General features: G+C 47.6%; 1 protein-coding gene and 1 pseudogene across 1 annotated transcript; both read left to right on the forward strand.

The window, feature by feature from the left end:
- Positions 1 to 704: 704 nt before the first annotated feature.
- LOC146204864 (glyoxylate reductase/hydroxypyruvate reductase-like) lies at positions 705 to 17,210 on the forward strand. The gene is made up of 9 exons (XM_084605436.1): positions 705 to 784; positions 4,185 to 4,315; positions 4,722 to 4,794; positions 5,079 to 5,195; positions 6,111 to 6,202; positions 6,630 to 6,707; positions 11,607 to 11,766; positions 12,740 to 12,870; positions 17,086 to 17,210. Exons 1-9 carry the CDS (start codon positions 705 to 707, stop codon positions 17,208 to 17,210), a joined length of 987 nt encoding a protein of 328 aa, XP_084461562.1.
- On the forward strand, positions 8,057 to 10,197 carry LOC146204865 (uncharacterized; annotated as a pseudogene).
- Positions 17,211 to 17,908: the final 698 nt, after the last annotated feature.

Consider the following 17,908-nt stretch of genomic DNA (forward strand, 5'->3'; position numbering starts at 1 on the left):
GAAAACGCGACCTTAACCTGATTAGGTGTAGGATTAGGCCATTCCCCGGGGTCCACAAAAGGCTTTACTGCGCCTTCCTTTCCCTAAAACCTAACTTTAAAAAAATTATTTAAAAAATCGCGGATTTAAAAGCCGGTGTTACCGGGAATATCGTGGCTACTATCACAGCTTTCACTCGTATCACTAGGTTCAAGCTATGCTTAAAGCCACACAATTTTTAGGCAGAAAAATAATGCGAATGGCTCCAGGTGCGATATATCGAACAAGTCGCTTCTCGTATATTGCTCGTGCACTCGTGGTTTACTTCCCTTGGTGCGTGTGAGGGAACTAAAAGAAGAAGAAAACTGAATTCATTGGATAGTTGACATTGTGACTCTATTTCCAGGGTCTCTTTCCAGTAGTCTTAGTCTTGCTTTAACTGCTGTAGCTGTAGCTGCATTATTTACAAAAGTTAGCGAACGTGTGGACATGCAGACAAGGAGAGGCACGCCATCAGCACAGGTGGAAGCTCCATCGTCAGTGCAAGCCCGCGAGGCCAGCAATGGCGCCCATTCCAGGCCACTGCGCTTTAACGAAGCGGTAACTTTTCTAAGCAACGGTGAGCCTATATCATCGGGCGCAACCACCTCCCTGCTCTAATACTTCGAGCTGACACCCGCCGACGGCCTCGATCGAAGACCCGACACCGCTGAAGCCTGGGACACATGGCTGCGTCTGGCATGTACAAGGTCTTCGTAAGCAGGACCGACATACCTCCCAAGGCCATAGAGATACTGGAGTCGAAGTAAGCTGCAACTTCACGTCCATGCCTTTTCATGCTCCGCTCAAAGCAGCGTATCTATTAATGTCAGGCGTCCTAGTCTCGCCATTCTCCTGCTCTCCTCTAAGCGACCAAAATTCCCAAACAAAAATGTGAAAGCAAACCTACGATATCGATGGTACTATAGCGCGAAGCCTGCAAACCGCTTCTGCACATTTACCATGAGCGCGAGAATGACCGCATTAAGGGGCCTGAATTACTAGTGGAGGAGACGCTCTCTAATGGTGACCAGACATGTTTGCCTGGTAATGAGCCTCGCAGTCCACTCTACATGTGGCTTATAAAACATTAATTGATGCACACTGGTGCAAAATTCGCGACTGCATGCATTCACGCTAGACTGTTCACAGGCAGCAGATAAATGCAGCTTTTTTAAGGACACACTAAAGTGCCTTTGGCGTACGGAGCGCCAAATTACATTAGCCAGGTTAAAGTAACCACTTTGACGCTAGCCTTAGTGCAGCCTTGTGAATCTCACGTCAGAGCGCGTAAACTGATTACAGATGCATATTACATAATCTATGGGCGTTCATGAACAGTGTAAATTCTTAGCACATCGGAGTTGTAAATTAGGTTACAGTCCTTGTAGTTGATCGCATAATTTTTGAAGCAAACTAGACACAAAGACGAAGAAAGGAACGACGTGTATACTTCGAGCTTTTTATAAACATGCATGTAAACCAACTTGTCCAAATTTTCGCTCTTCTGATCGCATAATACAGTGCATTTAGCAGCATTTAGCAAACATGAAGATACAGTTTCTTGCTTTAGAGGCAAAAATATTTAGTGAACGGGGCTACAATGAATTGTCATTGTGCAAAACAATCTGCGGACAAAGAATGCCAAACGCACGCTCATTGGTCTTCTGATGTTCGTGGCATATGCATTAGGTTAAGCCAGTGGTGTCGCTTCTAAATGATGAATTAAAAAAAAAATCACTTAATTTATTTTCTTCTCTCGAAACTTGAATAGTTGCCTAGTTTGAAATCCGTAAAAACGGTTTTTGTTCGATTATATTATGCACGATAAATAACAACTAGTGTCTCCAATTCATTGAACTCTGTAGACTGTAAGAACGATGATTTGTACATATAAAACATAGACTGCTTGCTTCCTTGCACTGCCTGCGTTTTTCCCCACCAATCACTACCTTAATAACCACAGCCGGGAAGCGTACTGCGTAGACGCTACGTTACAGATCACAATCGAAAGGTAATAGGGCCGTCTCCAACCTTTGCATTCTGCGTATTGCGTTTAAAGGCCCTCTGTCTGTTCTTCGCCCCTCTCATTGCCTCCTGCTTTTTTTTTTTCACCTTTTTTCTATCAATTAAGTTAATATACATGGTGTTTCTGCGAAAAATTTTAGGCACCCATTTAAAAATGTTTTCAGGGCACTTTAGAGCACTAAAGTGAAATGACGCGAGAGCCTTTGTTTGCAACGCCGCTGCTTCCTGCTGTACTGCGTCTTCTTCTGCATGCTCTGTGGTGCGGCCTTCGAGGAAGCGGCAAATGAAAGGAGCTGCATGGACCCCTGGATCGGATGCCCGGCAGGGTCAGCTTCGTATATGCGTGATTCGCCTGGTGATATCATCACAATCATGACCCGAATGCAGCGTAATAATGACGTCAGCTCCGGTTGTTATACGTGACCGGAATCCGGTCATGACGCCACGTCCGTTCATGGCCGATGACGTCACCAGGCGATGACGTCAGAATCTCGCGGTAACCCGTGGAATCTCGGTGTTCGAGGAAGCGCCAAATGAAATGCGCAGCACGGACGCCTGGATTGGACTCCTGGCAGGGTCAGCTTCGTATATGCCTGAATCGCCTTGTGATGTCATCGGTCATGACCAGACGTGATGTCATGACCGGATGTGACGTCATGATGACGTCAGTTTCGGTTATATACAGGATCAGATGTGCCGTCATCTCATCCGGCCATGGCTGATGACGTCACCAAGCGATGACATTACAATCTTGCGGTATCCCGCTGAATCTCGCGAAGAAGTGTGACACTTCTCGCGACCAGACATGCTGGCGAGTCATGAGCCTGCGTTAAAACGTTGGTGCACTGGGCATTTAGACGACGCCAGCAATTTTGTTTCCCGTCGTGTGGCAACCTTGAAAGTGTTTTATTGAATTGCACCTAATTAGTTATATATCTTATATTAATTATGTAAAACAATATATTACTCACTTTAAAGTCAAGTACATTTATTCAAACCAGTGAAGTGAGTTGTTTTTTTTTTTTTTTTTTTTTTTTGCAACATATCTTCTCATCATCATCAGCCTGATTATACCCACTGCAGGGCGAAGGCCTCTCCCATATTTCTCCACTTAACCCGGTTCTGTGCTAGCTGCATCCACTTGACCCCTGCGAACTTCTTAATCTCATCCGCCCACCTAACTTTCTGCCGCCCCCTGCTACGCTTTCCTTCCCTTGGAATCCAGTTTGTTACTCTCAGCGACCATCGGTTATCCTCTCTTCGCACTACATGTCCTGCCCATGTCCATTTCTTCTTCTTAATTTCTACTAGAATGTCAGTAACTTGAGTTATTTCTCTGACCCACTCTGCACGCTTTCTATCTCTTAATGTTACCCCTACCATTTTTCGTTCCATAGCCCTCTGGGTTGTCCTCAACTTAAGTAGAACTCTCTTGGTTAGCCTCCACGTTTCAGCCCCATAGGTGAGTACAGGTAAGATGCAACTGTTGTATACTTTCCTCTTGAGCGATACCGGTAAGCTGCTAGTCATAATCTGCGAGTGCTTGCCAAATGCGCTCCATCCCAATCGTATTCTTCTTGTTATTTCCTTTTCGTGGTCCGGGTCTGCGGTTACTACCTGTCCTAAGTAGACATATTCGCCTACTACTTCCAGTATTTCGCTACCTAATGTAAACTGCTGTTCCTTCCCGAGGCTGTTGATATCTTCTACGCGGTCCTTTTTTCCACCATATAAGAAAGACTGGCGAAAAAAAAAGTAAAAATATTGTTGCGCTTCTTTAGCTTGCATTTCCAAGTTATGCACCAAAATATAGACTCCATTAGGATATATCACGATATAGAAGATGCCCTGATTTCGAAATACCACCCGCAGCGACGCCATTTTATAAATGTACAATGGGTGAAAACCAAATCAACGAGCTTTCAGATGCGTATTTGTTACGTTCGATATTTAGAGCCACATTACCGATTAAGATTTAAAACATGGAGCCATCCAATATATCCCGTTTTAAAATAGAAATATGTAAATTGGGAAAACAATCACTCGGTATATAAAGTCAATGTGTTTCACGCCGCAAATGCACGTCTCACAGTCACGGATGGCGAATCGAGCGTTCGCGCGGCACACCTCTTACGCAGGTGCGTCGTGACCAGCGCACCCTGCACTCCGGTCAATTGGCTGGAGATGTGGCCCAAGTATGTGCGCGGGATGGACGCTCTCTTCATCCAACACTACGAGCAGATCAACGCGACAACGCTGGACATGGTCGGTAAGAAAACGTTGTCCTAAAATGATTTAGTCCAATAGATTGTAAATGGGATATAATTATCATTCTTCAAACTGCGTGTGAAGTTAAAGCTTGATCTCCGGTTTGAAAAACATGTCGCTCAGACGAGACGAGCTGTGTTGATGGAAGCCGCTTACAAGAGCTGTAAAGGTCGTGAAGAAAGCATAAATGGTTGCCATGTAACACTGTGCCAATTTACAGGCTTTGCGAAAATGAGCTGTACCCGCAGTGTTATTAGTGAGTAACGCCCCTGTAACACGACCGATAATTAATTTAATCGTGCATTTATTAGAGCAAACCTTTCAGATACGAATGCGCTAGAAGCCATTAATGGATGATCCCAACCAATGTTAGATGATATTGGATGGCCCCGTCTTGCGACACACAGGTCCCCGCTTGCGAGTGGTGTCCACCATGTCGGTTCACTTGGGCAATATCGACTTGGACGAGTGCCGCAAACGGTGAGTATACTCCAAATCCTTGAGTACTCCGCAAGAAATATCGCAATCTGAGCTCAACGCGTTCGTCTACATTCTAAGTAAGCGTGCGTATGGTCTCGGCAACAAAACCACACTAAGTTTTGGAAGGGGACGCTCGTTTGTCTTCCACAGAAACGCTTCCAGATGGTGAGTGAAGGTTTATCGGGTGATTTCGCGACGGTACTCATATTCTATTGCGAATGCGGAACTGTAGGCTGACGATGTCCATAGCTATAATGACGTACGATGTTATATCTGCTTTACAGCGGCATTCATGTCGGCAACACGGCTCATGTGCAGAACGACGCCGTGGCCGAGGTCGCAGTGGCGCTCATACTGATGGCATCGAGAAGAATCTCCGAGGGCTTCGACGCAATAAGGGCGTAAGTCAAAGGTTCCTCTCCGCTATTCTAATCGAAGGTTACCTGAGAGGGAATCACTTCTGGTCTGCGTCCAGCTTATAGCAAAACACGGTCGCTGCGCTTGTGTTGTCACTGCAAGACCACCCTGAATATTGAACGAGCCGCGCGCGCCAGTGACGTGTGGTTTCATGTGGTTCAGCGCATTCAGACACTATTGTAATCTTTGTTTTTCGCAAGGTATTGCTTTTCCGTGCGCAAGTCATCACCATAAACGAAAAAGGAATAATTTACATAGCTCCGTTAACTACAAATTTTTCATGACCACAAAAGCTACTCTGCTGATCAAAAGTCAGAACTGCACAATAAATGAGGTCTGGTAGCAGCCACAATGCACTCGTGAATAAACATGGCCCACAAGAAGGCAAGTGTATAAAACGCTAAACCTCGGGAATGCAACAGTTGCACGGGTTAATTACGAACTGGCTCATACCGCAAGTACGCTTGTATGTGTATTTGCACATGCGTGTGCGTGTGTGTGTGTGGGCGGGGGGGGGGGGGGGGGGGGGGGCTCCCTCAAGTTTCTCATGAACGAGCGACCCTTGGGTGAGCAGCCGAACGCCAAAACCCCTGAGCCACCACGGTGGGTCATCGGTACAGACAATATGAACGATGTTTAGCACAAAGTTAACAAAGTGCGTATATTTTGTGTGGAATGATTACAATTTGAACAAAGAGTAAAATGCTGCCCCAGCTGCGCTGAACTACCACTCACGTTAATATGGCGAAGCAGAACTTCATTCTGATACGAATGCGAGGTATGCTTCGATATCACCTAACGTTCTAAAGAAGAAAAAAAAAGGACTTTGCCAACAGTCGCGCCCTTGCTGCGCTATTTACAAACAATTTGATTAGCACATGGTGTCTCTATCGTTGCAGGGGAAACTGGACACCCACCACCAGCCTGTCCTGGCTTGTTGGTCCTGAGATTGTCGGCAAGGTTGCCGGAATTATTGGCTTGGGTGGCATCGGTGCGTAATCCCAGCAACGGCCTCACAGCCACTACACGTGCAACGCTCATACGTTTGACACTCGCCATTACACCGCCTTCTATGCAACACACACGTTGATACAGCTGCTCAGAGGGAAGGTAATAAGATGTAGTAAGAAAAAAGGGGGGGGGGGGGGGGGGGGATGAAGTTCTGACACCAACAATTATTGTGCCGTATCGTGTTACAGGAGTCACTAGTTCACGTAATATAAAGCGCGCTGAAAAACATGAAACTGTGCGCAGTAGCTGTAAAAAGTTTGCAAAGAACACTAAACTGCCCATTAGCAAAAGCGACCAATTTAATGCAGAACAAACATATCGTTTGTATGCGGTAGTACGGGCTACCAATCTTGATCAAACGTGATAGGAAATGCTTAGTCTTGTTGAAACTGCCGCTTATGTTTCAGGAATGGAAATTGTAAACCGGCTCAGGTCATTCAAACTTAGAAGCTTCCTGTATCACAACAGGCGCCCAAAACTAGACCGTGAGTATTTTCTCCTTTTGCCTTTGGTAAAGAAAATTTGTCATTCAGCTACTGCGCCAGGAAAAAAGTTCAGATTATTGCCAGTCTATAGACCGACTTGCACAAGTTTTAACAGCCTCTATGTAAACCTGAAGAGCCGAATGCTAAACTGATATGACTTCGTGTAGACGTGTTGTATAAAGAAGAGAAGTAATGCACTATTTTTGCATTCGCTGAAAACAATAGATTTATTTGTTCGATGCCCTAGCTTCGTCTTCACGAAGCATATAAGCCGACTTTCTCGACCCCATGCCCAATCTGCGGCTTGACGCGACCGGGGTAGCTGGGGCCAGTGCGTGTCTCCTGAGCTGCGAGAGTCGCCTTCCACTCGACAGATGGCCAGTGGCGTAGCCAGAAATGTTTTTTGAGGGGGGCTGACGTTGCTGCTCAGCCTCCTCAGTATCGAGATACCTGTCGCCAACCTGTCACCTCTCGACTGCGCCATGAATTCTGCATGCCGGGATGCAAAGATTGCACGGAAGAATAGTACCATCCGGGACTTTCGTGATCCATCGAGTATCCTGCACATGAATTGTTTCAGACGAAAATCATTCGTTTAATTTAACAATTGCAGAACTGAAAATTCTTCACAGGCAGTTTTTCAGCCATATACAATTAACATTAACTCGAATACGTAGTGTTCTTGACGGACCCGCGGATGAAATTGTTCTCTGCACACTCTCCAGTGTGCTTATAATTTTGATTATAATGCAGCATCTGCACTCTAACAAACTAAAGTGTTACGAACAGACGAGGACTCTCAGCAGACCACTTCAACATAAAAACACTGAGATTCAGTGTGAACAAGAAGCCCGAGAGGGAGAAGACAGCGCGGCATCAGAAGATCGAGTTTGGCCTGTGGAGGTTGCGCACGTGGCGTCACGCTCTCTCCTAGTTTTTGTTTTTTATTATTATTATTATTTCCCCACGCATTCCATCTCTGCGCGCTTTATCAGGTTATCTAGTAGTATGGCTTGTCTCCTTTGTATGGTCCGATGGGTGATTTCAGAAAACTAAATTCACCTTTCGCTTTTTTTATTCCCGCAGAAATCTCTTTTTGAGCGTGAAAAAGGCATACTGGAGACAAAGGTCCAGATTGATTTCCGGCTCTGGTAGCTGTTTTGGTCTGCGGTGTATGACAGTACAAAAAATTTCGTGGGGGGCTAGAGCCCCATAAGCCCTCCCTCTGACTACGCGCCTGCAGATGGCGGAACGCGCGTAAAATCCCTGCGTTGGGTGCCTCGATTCCTTAGGCGCGAAAAGCATCGAGGCACCCTAAGCGCGCGTAATCGCGCGATCGATGGTACATTAATCAGATCTGGGACGGGCGTCCACTCCCACCAGACTGGAAGACCTCATTGGTCACTTTCATTCCGAAACTAGGGAAGACGGTGAATACAGACAACCTGAGGCCCATATCCCTCACATCGTGTGTGGGCAATCTCATGGGGACTATGATAAGGGATCGCCTCTCTCCATACATGGAGTCCAAGGGACTCTTTGCCGACACCATGTTCGGGTTCCGCGCGCACATGTCGGCACAGGATGTCCTACTCCAATTACACCGAGATATAATCAGACCTACTGCCATGCGCCAAAATAACAAGGCCATCCTCGCCCTCGATCTGAAGGGGGCGTTTGACAACATCAAACATGGCAGTATCCTGTCTATCTTGAGTTCAACTAACTGTGGGCACAATGCCTTCGCCTACATTCGAGATTTTCTCTCGAAGCGTCAGGCCCTCCTCAGGATCGAAGACGAGGAGCACGGACCTTACACCATGGGATCACCCCAAGGGGCGATCTTGTCGCCACTCCTCTTCAATATAGCAATGATGCAGCTTCCACACCAATTGGCCCGGGTGGAAGGCATTCATCACGCGTCAGTACGCGGATGACATAACAATTTGGACGAGCAAGGGGAGCCTTGAAGACATAGAGGACCGCCTCCAGCGGGCCGCCACAATAGTTGATGGTTACGCAGCTGGCTGTGGACTCTAATGTGCTCCCGCGAAATCTGAACTTTTACATATCCGATCACGCCCAAAACATAACACGAGTCTACACATCTCGCTGACGGGATGCCCCATCAAAGAGGTTGAGGAGCTCCGGATCTTGGGCTTATTTATTCACAATACCCTAAGACCGGAGTCTACCCTCGTCAAACTCTAGCGAGTCGGTGAACAGGTCGGACGTATGATCCACCGCGTTTCAAACAAGCGCGGTGGGTTACGTGGCAGGGACGCGCTTCGGCTCGCCCATGCCTTCGTGACCAGCAGGATCATATACTCCGTGCCGTTCCTACGCACCACGAAACAACACGAAGAACGCATTGATGCAATAATCAGGAAAGTCACAAAGCGAGCATTGGATCTCCCGGTTGCCACCTCTAACGCGAGGTTGTCAGCACTGGGGGTGCATAACTCCTACCAGGAACTACGGGAGGCCCATCTTGTGAACCAATACACGCGACTCTCGCAGACGGCAGCCGGGCTCCGCCTGCTAGACCGCTTACACATACAACACGAATGCACACCAAAGGAGACATTTCGGATCCCGGAGTTGTGGCGTCACAAGCTCTGGGTCCAGCTACTCCCTCGAAACATGGATAAGCAAACATATGAAGGTACACGAGCAGCACGGGCTCGGGCACTTGAACATCAACACGGGACAGACACAGGGGTCTACTACGAGGACGTGGCAGGGCCGTCACCCTCTGGATTCTATACGGCAGCTGTAGTTCACCGGGACCTCAACGTGAACGGGCTCTCCTATCGAGCTCTTAATTCTGTGCAGGCAGAGGAGGTCGCCATTGCGTTGGCCGCCGCGGACCCGAAATCGAGAACAATAATAACAGACTCACGACGAGCCTGTGAGCATTATGTGGCCGGCGAGGTGTCACCATTACCCTACCACTTTCTTAGACAGGCTCTGATGGAATCGGATCCCTCTCCCAAACGCATCATTTGGACTCCGGGCTACCAGGGTCTGCGAGATAACGAAGCCGCTGACGCGGCTGCCCGAGCGCTTACTTACCGGGCTCCTCACACAGATTCCTCCGGCTTCGAGCATAGGCAACCGCTCCTGCGGTTTCGCGAAATTCTAATTGACTTTTACGAATAACGTCAGCTTTGCCCGACTTCTGCAAATGGGTTGAGTAGGGAGGACGAACGAACCCTGAGGCGCCTGCAGATCAACACCTTGTTGTGTCCTGCTAAAGCTAAACATTTCGATTCCAATATAGATGGGCGGTGCCCACACTGTGGGGAGACTTCCGATGTCTACCATATGGTGTGGGAATGTCAAAAGAATCCTACCATTTGCCCTACTCCTTTCCCCACCCGAGAGGCATGGGAGGCGGCCCTGCTCAGCTGCTCATCGCATAGGGTCCCAACGGGCTCTGGCGAAACGGGCGAGGGCGGCGGCTTTATCCAGCGGGGTCCCGGACTAAAGACTCCACTCATGTAAAGGGTCCTTTTTGAGCCTGCACACTCTCATTTTCTAATTAAATGTTTTTCACCACCACCATGGTTCTCCCACGCGTTGATGGGAGCGCACAGCGTCCGCTTTTGCCTTAACGCTGACGCTTGTTGTTACGTTTTCTCGAGCGCACTTTGCGACTATAGCGCTGTCATTTCTACGTTGTTATCACGATGACGCAGCTGTCTCGTTATACCGTGACTGGCCAGCTTCCATGAGTCAATCGGCCGCGTTGTTCATGTCTTTGAGAACAATAGCTACCCTTCTAAATACCACAATACTGACATCCTGTCGGACGCGGCCGCCTTCTTAATTCAATCGAAGTTTGCCGCAAAAAAGCTACAAGCATGAATGTCAGCTTGATTAATGTTAAAAGCTGTGGGCTTCTATTTATATGTTTGTGTGCGTGCACACACGCGAGCATGCACAGAATTTGTCTAAAGTTTAGAGCCCAGGGTTTTGCTTCTGAGCCACACCGTATGACTCGTAATGCATTCCCACTTTCCTAAATTTTCTTACAGCAAGATATTTGGTCCCGCTTTCTCCATTGGGTAAGACTTGCACGTGGGCTAAAGGAGCCTCACTACACGGCTTAGAAAGAAACCCTCTGGGCTCTAAACATTTAACAGACTTAAGTGCGCGCGTGGCCTTTTGTTCTATCTGTTGATTGGCGAACCTTTCTCTATATTGGGCCACAGGCAAGCTGACTAAACTTCCCATTACCCGCAATCTTATCTCCTCCCCATTTTCGCGCAAACGCAAGCGCACACAGAATCTAGCGAAGGCCATAGACATAATAGAATTTTCTGAGCATTGAAGAAACTCGCACAGGGATGCTCTCAACGGCCAGTGGGCGACTGGAGGTTCTGGCTCTGTTTCAATATATGTAAGCATACTTGGTAAGAAAACAGCGCAAAAAAGACAACCTACAGGAGATGACACTACCTCCTCTTCTGTGGTTGTCTTTTTTGCGCTGTTTTCTTACCAAGTATGAATAACCAACTAGCCCAGCACCATGTTTTATTGAAATATATAACAGCACTTTCCGTGATACAAGATAACCATTCAGCAATAAAAGAGAACACAAGGAAAAGCGCGCTCAATCCAAATGACTGATCACGGATCGAAACTTCATGTCAGCAAGGGCTCGCTCGCTACGGTATGGCAGATAAGAGGAGGGCTAATTTTACGGCGGCTATTAAAAGGGAAAGAATGGCTAGTTACTTTTTCTTGATAGCACTGACAGTCACTACTCCACAGCAAGAAAAGTCATGCCTGTTTCCGAAGATGTACACGGCCTGCGCAGCATGCGTGTACGACATGCTTATAACCGAATTCATGCATGACCTGCCTTGCCGTGCCTTCCTGGCGGCTGTGCAGCTATGCCGTACGATATCCAGTACACCACCCTGAAGCACCTCCTGTGCAACAGCGACATCGTGATCGTTTGCTGTCCGCTCAACAAGGAGTCGCAGCAAATGTTCAACGAGAAGACTTTCCACCTCATGAAACGCACGGCCATCTTCATCAGCGTTAGCAGGTGAGCGCAGAGACATAACCCATATGCTTACGCCCTCGAAACAGAAACTACCAATTGATATTGCAACCAGCTCCACATCATGCCAAATAGCTGGCAGATATTATGAGATAGTGCGGACTCAAGTGTGGCACGCTCGCATAAGCTCCAGTTCAATGTTGTTGGCCAGTACACCAAAAGAAAGACGTATATCTTCACAGATGAACTGCGTATATGTAAGAAAAAAAAACCCGTCTCATGTCGCATTCCAAGGGGCGGTGTTGCACTTCGGTGCTTTTTTTGTGGCGTGCTTCGTGTGGTTCGTTCGCCATTGTGCTTCTGCGGATGTTTTCCCGTGCCTTTGAGTGCATGCTTCTCACAAGTTCAGCTTGTTAGGCCTACAGTGCTACTTATAGCTCTTCAGACCTATGAGAAATTGGCGCGGTCACTGCTCGCAACGCGCGCGCAGGCAAATATCATCAACTTCTTTGATGGAAAATAAATTTGTAGTCCTCTCGGGCTCTTCTTGATGAGTAACAATTTTTGTTTCTTGCGTGCTACCGGCGACGGTCATTTTCCTGGCCGCATTTCATTTTGGCAGCATTAAGGATTCGCAAGTATGATGCCGCGGTATCTTATTGAATACCGATAATCAAATGCATCAAATTATAGGATCGAGAAATGCCTCATTCGATTTAACGAAGTTCCCGATTTAACGAAATAATTCACGGCTCCCCTCACCTTCGTTAAATCGAGTTTCAACTGTATATGGCAAATAGTCACTAAGGTCATGAGCATCCGCTTTGTATGCACTGTAATGCGCTGATTGAGGAGCTGTAAGAAGGCGGCTGTTGTGGTGGGAGGCGGTAATGATGATGAAGTGATAAGAACGCTATAGGCATTTTGTAACAGATGAACACCGGGTTGGTCACCTTAGGTCATCCCGCGTAAGCTCTAAATCCAAAGTGAACGTTGGTGGTGAAAATTTAATGTGCAGGCGGGAAGTAGTGAACGAGGAGGCGCTCTGCCAAGCGCTCCAGACCGGTGCCATCGCCTTCGCAGCGCTGGATGCGGCTGGAAACACCCCTATGCCGATGGACAACCCTCTCCTCAAGCTCAGTAACTGCAGTGAGTGCATGCGCGCATGTCTGCTTCGTACATGCTGATTCTTTAATCGCGCTTTGTGAACAGCTCTTACCACTGGTATAGCATGTCTCCAGTGTCTTTCAAAAGCTATAGACAAGCGTCATGTTTGTAAACAAAGGTAACGCTGCGATCTGCAGCGACATGGGGTGTAGGCAAAAACGCAGCGTGCCACCTACACAGCGCCAAGCGACGCTGCCTTCGAAACCAGTTCCCTAGAAATGCTCGAATTGTTAGTCAGCTGCGTCAACTTATCTGAAGCACTGAAAACCGTCACTCCGTTTGTTTCACGTCGCAAAAGGCCTGTTCGAATAAGCATGAACATAACAGGCCTACAGCGGCCTTCGCGTCATGTGCTCCATTGGAGTTCGCGCGTGAGAATATACTGAAGCGTAAGCTTCGCTTGCGTGTAGGAATAGTTTGGCTTGTGCCTGGAGTGTAGTTAAGCACTTCTGCAGCCAATTACTGCTGGATTAACCCGGCTAAGAGCTGCGTTGGCTTCCTTCTCCGTGGCCTCAACAGAGCTCGGCTACGGTGGGTGGCTGTAGTGACTGATTAAATTAAAGGAAAATGAGAGAGCGCGATGTATAAGAAAAACTAATAGTCAACACTGTTTAACTATCAGGCCTATTGCTTCCGTCCTTCTTCAAGTGAGAATTCTACCTTAAAGAAGGACGGTCCACCGTCCAAAACATTTGGAATAAAATAGATAATCGGGAAAGTTGTGTGACATCCTGTTTGAATTTAACTCTGGCCCATTAGTAACAAGCAAACCATGTCTATATATGTATAGCACATTAGTCTTGCTAATTGCAATGCTTTCACTGTGTTTTAAATACTACAAGTACACACTGTGAATCAGTGAAGACACTTTCTTAGGTAAACTCGATATCACACTTCGTCCTGCCAGCTAAGTTGTCGCCATTCTATTTCGCAAATAGGGTTAGGAACTTACATTATTTTTTTTTTTTCAGTGCCTTTTCTGAAAGCCACTGTAACCCTTTCCTGTTGTTGTTTGAGGTTACCGATGTTCTGATTCTATTAGCAGGCACCACTTCTGCCCATACGTTATCGAGAGAGCAAATCGAGCAATAATTTTCTGTCTTTCATTTCTAACACCCTTAGAATTCATAATTTTCTAGAAGTCTTCTATGCTTCGACTTTGAAGTACGGTTGTAAGCTCTCGTAGCTCAGTGTGTTTACCACCCTTCTGCAAGTTTACCGTGACTGGATCCTCTCTTAACGCTCTCCTCACAAACTGCTAAAAAGCTTTCATTTCTTCTTGCTTGTTTCAACGGAAAGTCTAATATTGCGCGACGCTACAACCTGCGGCACCGCGAGGTTGAATATCAGACAGGTGGTCTGGTCTGGGTTTGGTCTCCAATTCGACGACGCGGACTTAGTGAAAAGCTCTTGCGTCGCTACTTCGGTCCTTAACGAGTTCTGCGCCGCGTTGGCGCTCTCAACTATGAATTTCTTCCTCGCGAGGCGCCACGATCAAGTCGTGCCGCACGCCCAGAGATGGTCCACGTCGTTCGACTCAAACCTTATCACGCCAGGACGCCCTCCTTGTGAGTCCGTGAATTGCCTCGAGCATCGGGTCGATGCTTCCTCACCGGGGGAGCTAATGATGCCAGTGTGATGAAGACAAGGCAGAAAAGCAGACGACGACGAAGTTTCCCTCTCGCGCTCGAACAGTACGCCCCTGGACTTCGCCAACACCGGGCTCTCTGTGTTACCGGCTCAGCGGCCTTCACACGCCTTTTTACCAACGTGACAATATTACCATTTTAATGTTGTGATTATATTTGCTGCTGTCGATATTGCAATTCCTCGGCTATAGGGTAAGTGTTTCGTCAAACTGCAAAAGTAATGTCATTTGCTTCATGGACATGTGGTCTTTGGCCCTGTACAATTTCGTTTTTGCTGCTTCCCTGCATCCTTCGTTCATTAGCGCAAGCTCAATCTTTTCATTCTTCAGTTCTTTATCCTGTGTTCCTTTCGCTATTATTACTACTCTGCTAGGTCTAATTTATGCGGCTTCCGATACTTTCATGCATACCCTTGCGTTTATTGATAAGGTCATTCGTATCGTAGAAGAACTTGCCACTACTCTGCCTAGATATATGTATACCCTATGGCGTACATTAATAGCGCACTCCGAGATAAAATTGGCAAGGTTAACGTTCGTTCCTTCGCACTATGCTCATCTCCCTCGGTTAGCCGGAACATCTCTTTATTGCGTGAGACTTACTGCTTCTCTTTTCCCCCTTGCTTCTCTCATTCTCACCGTATCCACCTCCTAATTTAGACGTCAGTATCCCTTCACCGCCACTAACCTTACAAACACATCTACGTGGAAACACCGTGGCCAACATGGGCACACATTAGAGACATTATTAGAGAGTTTTAGAATAGGGGGCCCCAAGCTTTGGGGCCCCCAAGGAGCTTGGGGCGTCGAAATGCGCATGCGCAGAACGTAAGGCGCGCTTGGGGTCTTGGGTTAACGCTTGGGGCGGCCCCTATTTTTCCAAAATAGCTTTCGCCCCAAGCAGCCGTTGGGTCGCTTGGGTTACGGCAACATGGCGACGCTCGGCTAAGCGGCGGCCGCTCGCTTCGGCACACATTCGTCGTCACCGCTCCATGGTGTCACGCGTTCATGGAAAACGAAAGGCCAACGAAGCTTATGCTATGTCTCATGATGCCCGCACAACCAAATTTTAGCGATAAAACGCACTATATTTTCAGATTGCTTCCGGATTTACCGAGCTGTTAGGCTTAGCGAGTTCGCCTCCTTTGGTTGCCATGGGGACCAGACGGCGGAAAGCGCGGAAGGTTCAAATGAGGTTTCCCGGTCTCGGCCTGGATTGACAATTGGCCGATTTCGTCTTGTCTGACGAAAACGGTTTATATAACCGGTAGTCTTAAGATAGTTTTTGCACAATAATAGTACTTTTTGATGAATATAGATAGCGTTGTTTGCTTTTATATGTTAAAATGCTTTTCCTTGGCTACCGTCGTGGCGCTGCAATCGACGAACGCAAGCCCGGCTCCGCTGCGTCGGGAAAACCCCTATTCTAAAACTCGCCGCTCGGCTAGCACGTTGCGCCGCCGCGCGCTATTTCCTTGGGGGCCCCAAGCCTTGGGTCCCCCTATTCTAAAACTCATTTAGTTTAGCGCTGCCGCTTATACCTCGGCCGTCTAACGCTACCGCGCACCGTCAGCACAGCACGCACTGATTGGTCCCCGCGTGCGGCGTCCACCGAAATTTGACAGCAACTCGTGCTATCTGTCGCCATCGGGGTGATCTGCGCATGCGTACTGACACTCGCTCGGTAGCGGTAGACGGTAGCGGTAAGCGGTAGCGCTAAACTAAAAGTATGAAGTCACCGCGTTACTTGCTTTTAACCGTGCGTTCGGCCCGTGAAAGCCGCTTTCGCTTATGCGCGGCTGAACCAAACCCAACCCAACGTACAACACTCCACTCCACTCTCAGGGCACATTGGCCAAAGCATATATTGAACCATCAGCCTACAGACCACGCAAATTGTTGCTTCGAGCTGGTCTTCACTTGCTGCGCAGTAGGCTGAGCTAGTCGCTACAGGCAAATACACACAGAGCGCAATTGCGATCATCGCCTTCAAGGCTACGCTCTGCAACCCCGCACACGCAAGGGATACGCTTGAGAGCAGAATTGGCAGTGGATGGGCATACGTACCGGAATGGGATCGGCCCGCATAGTCGCAAACGGCGATCTTAAAGCGATGAAACTATTTCTAAGTTACATGAATTAGCCGCACAGTTCAATGTAGTTAATATGCTAAACAGAACAGAAGCGCCAAAAACCGGCAGTTCTGCAGGCACACTTAGTCAAGAATGTTATTTAAACGCTAAATGAACGAAGTAGAAAAAGAAATGTCCGTAGAATGATAAGGTGCGAGCAAAAAGTAGTGCTCAATCAGAGCAGGGATGTTGTTCAATAATTGCCTGTATATAGCTTGTATTCGTTTCAATCAGAGCAGGGATGAAGGCGCCTCGATGGGCCAGCGGAGGTGCGGGCTTCGAGTCACCTTACCTGGCTCAATGCTTCTACACCTCCTATCCAGGAGTGCTTGACTGAATGCCATGTTCATGTTTTACGGCGAACAGTTAGGAGCTTTCGCCAAAGGGGCCTGAAGTATTCGCATTTCCGCTTTCCAGTTGTCACTCCTAACATGGCTGCGGATGGTCGGGACACCAAGGTCAAGACGGCAACGATGTGTGCTGAGAACATCCTGGCAGCGCTCGAGAACAAGTACTACCCCGCCGCCAATCTGATCTTTTGACGGCATGAGAACCTTGACTCCTCTTCCGCGGATGTCTCCATGAACTTGAGCGCTGCGGCCTTTAAAAATCACGTCAACAAAGCCGCTATGAAAAAAAAAAAAAAAACAATCCGGGTTTACCAAGGCTGTACCTGCAAAGGAACACTGGTGACAGCTGACAAGATTTGCTGCACACACGCATTATACACAGCCACGCTACCAACCCGCATCTTCAAGCAATATTCGAAATTTACTACCACGGTGCGTTACAAGCATTGCTGCAATGCATGCATGGCAAAATTGCTTTTGAGAAGGAATCGAATTACACTAATAGTTATTCTGCTGCGAATAGCAAAATGTAATTAAATTGCATTACTGATTACTGCTCCGCAAAAGTAATGACCTTACAATTGCTTCCACCGAATAATGCAGTTACTTTTAATTTATTTTCTAGTTTCATCCACACAAAAACCAAAACCTCGTAAACAAAGCACAACCTCTCTCCAGGGCGACACATTTTTTTGTTTTTGTTTTCGTCCCAGCTTATTCTCTCCCAGCTTTCTAAGCAAGCGCTGTTACAAAGGTAAGATGCAACACAGCAGAAGCATGATCGAATGCTCGTCCCTTTTATTGCGCTTAAGGCAGAAGCGAACAGCGAGCCCAGTGTCCTGCCGGCCCGGAGCTGCTCTCCCCGTCTGTAAACCTCCGAAGCAGGTTAT

Source organism: Amblyomma maculatum, chromosome 1 (genome assembly GCF_055883805.1).
Source record: "Amblyomma maculatum isolate TAMU_Amacu chromosome 1, ASM5588380v1, whole genome shotgun sequence".
Taxonomy (NCBI): Eukaryota; Metazoa; Arthropoda; class Arachnida; order Ixodida; family Ixodidae; genus Amblyomma; species Amblyomma maculatum.

Bases quoted from the DNA above. Each gene is read 5' to 3' on its own strand.
- LOC146204864 (XM_084605436.1), top strand. From the start codon at position 705: ATGGCTGCGTCTGGCATGTACAAGGTCTTCGTAAGCAGGACCGACATA. The intron at 785-4,184 runs GTAAGCTGCAAC...CCTCTTACGCAG, and splicing joins ATAGAGATACTGGAGTCGAA to GTGCGTCGTGACCAGCGCAC. The intron at 6,203-6,629 runs GTGCGTAATCCC...CTTATGTTTCAG, and splicing joins TATTGGCTTGGGTGGCATCG to GAATGGAAATTGTAAACCGG.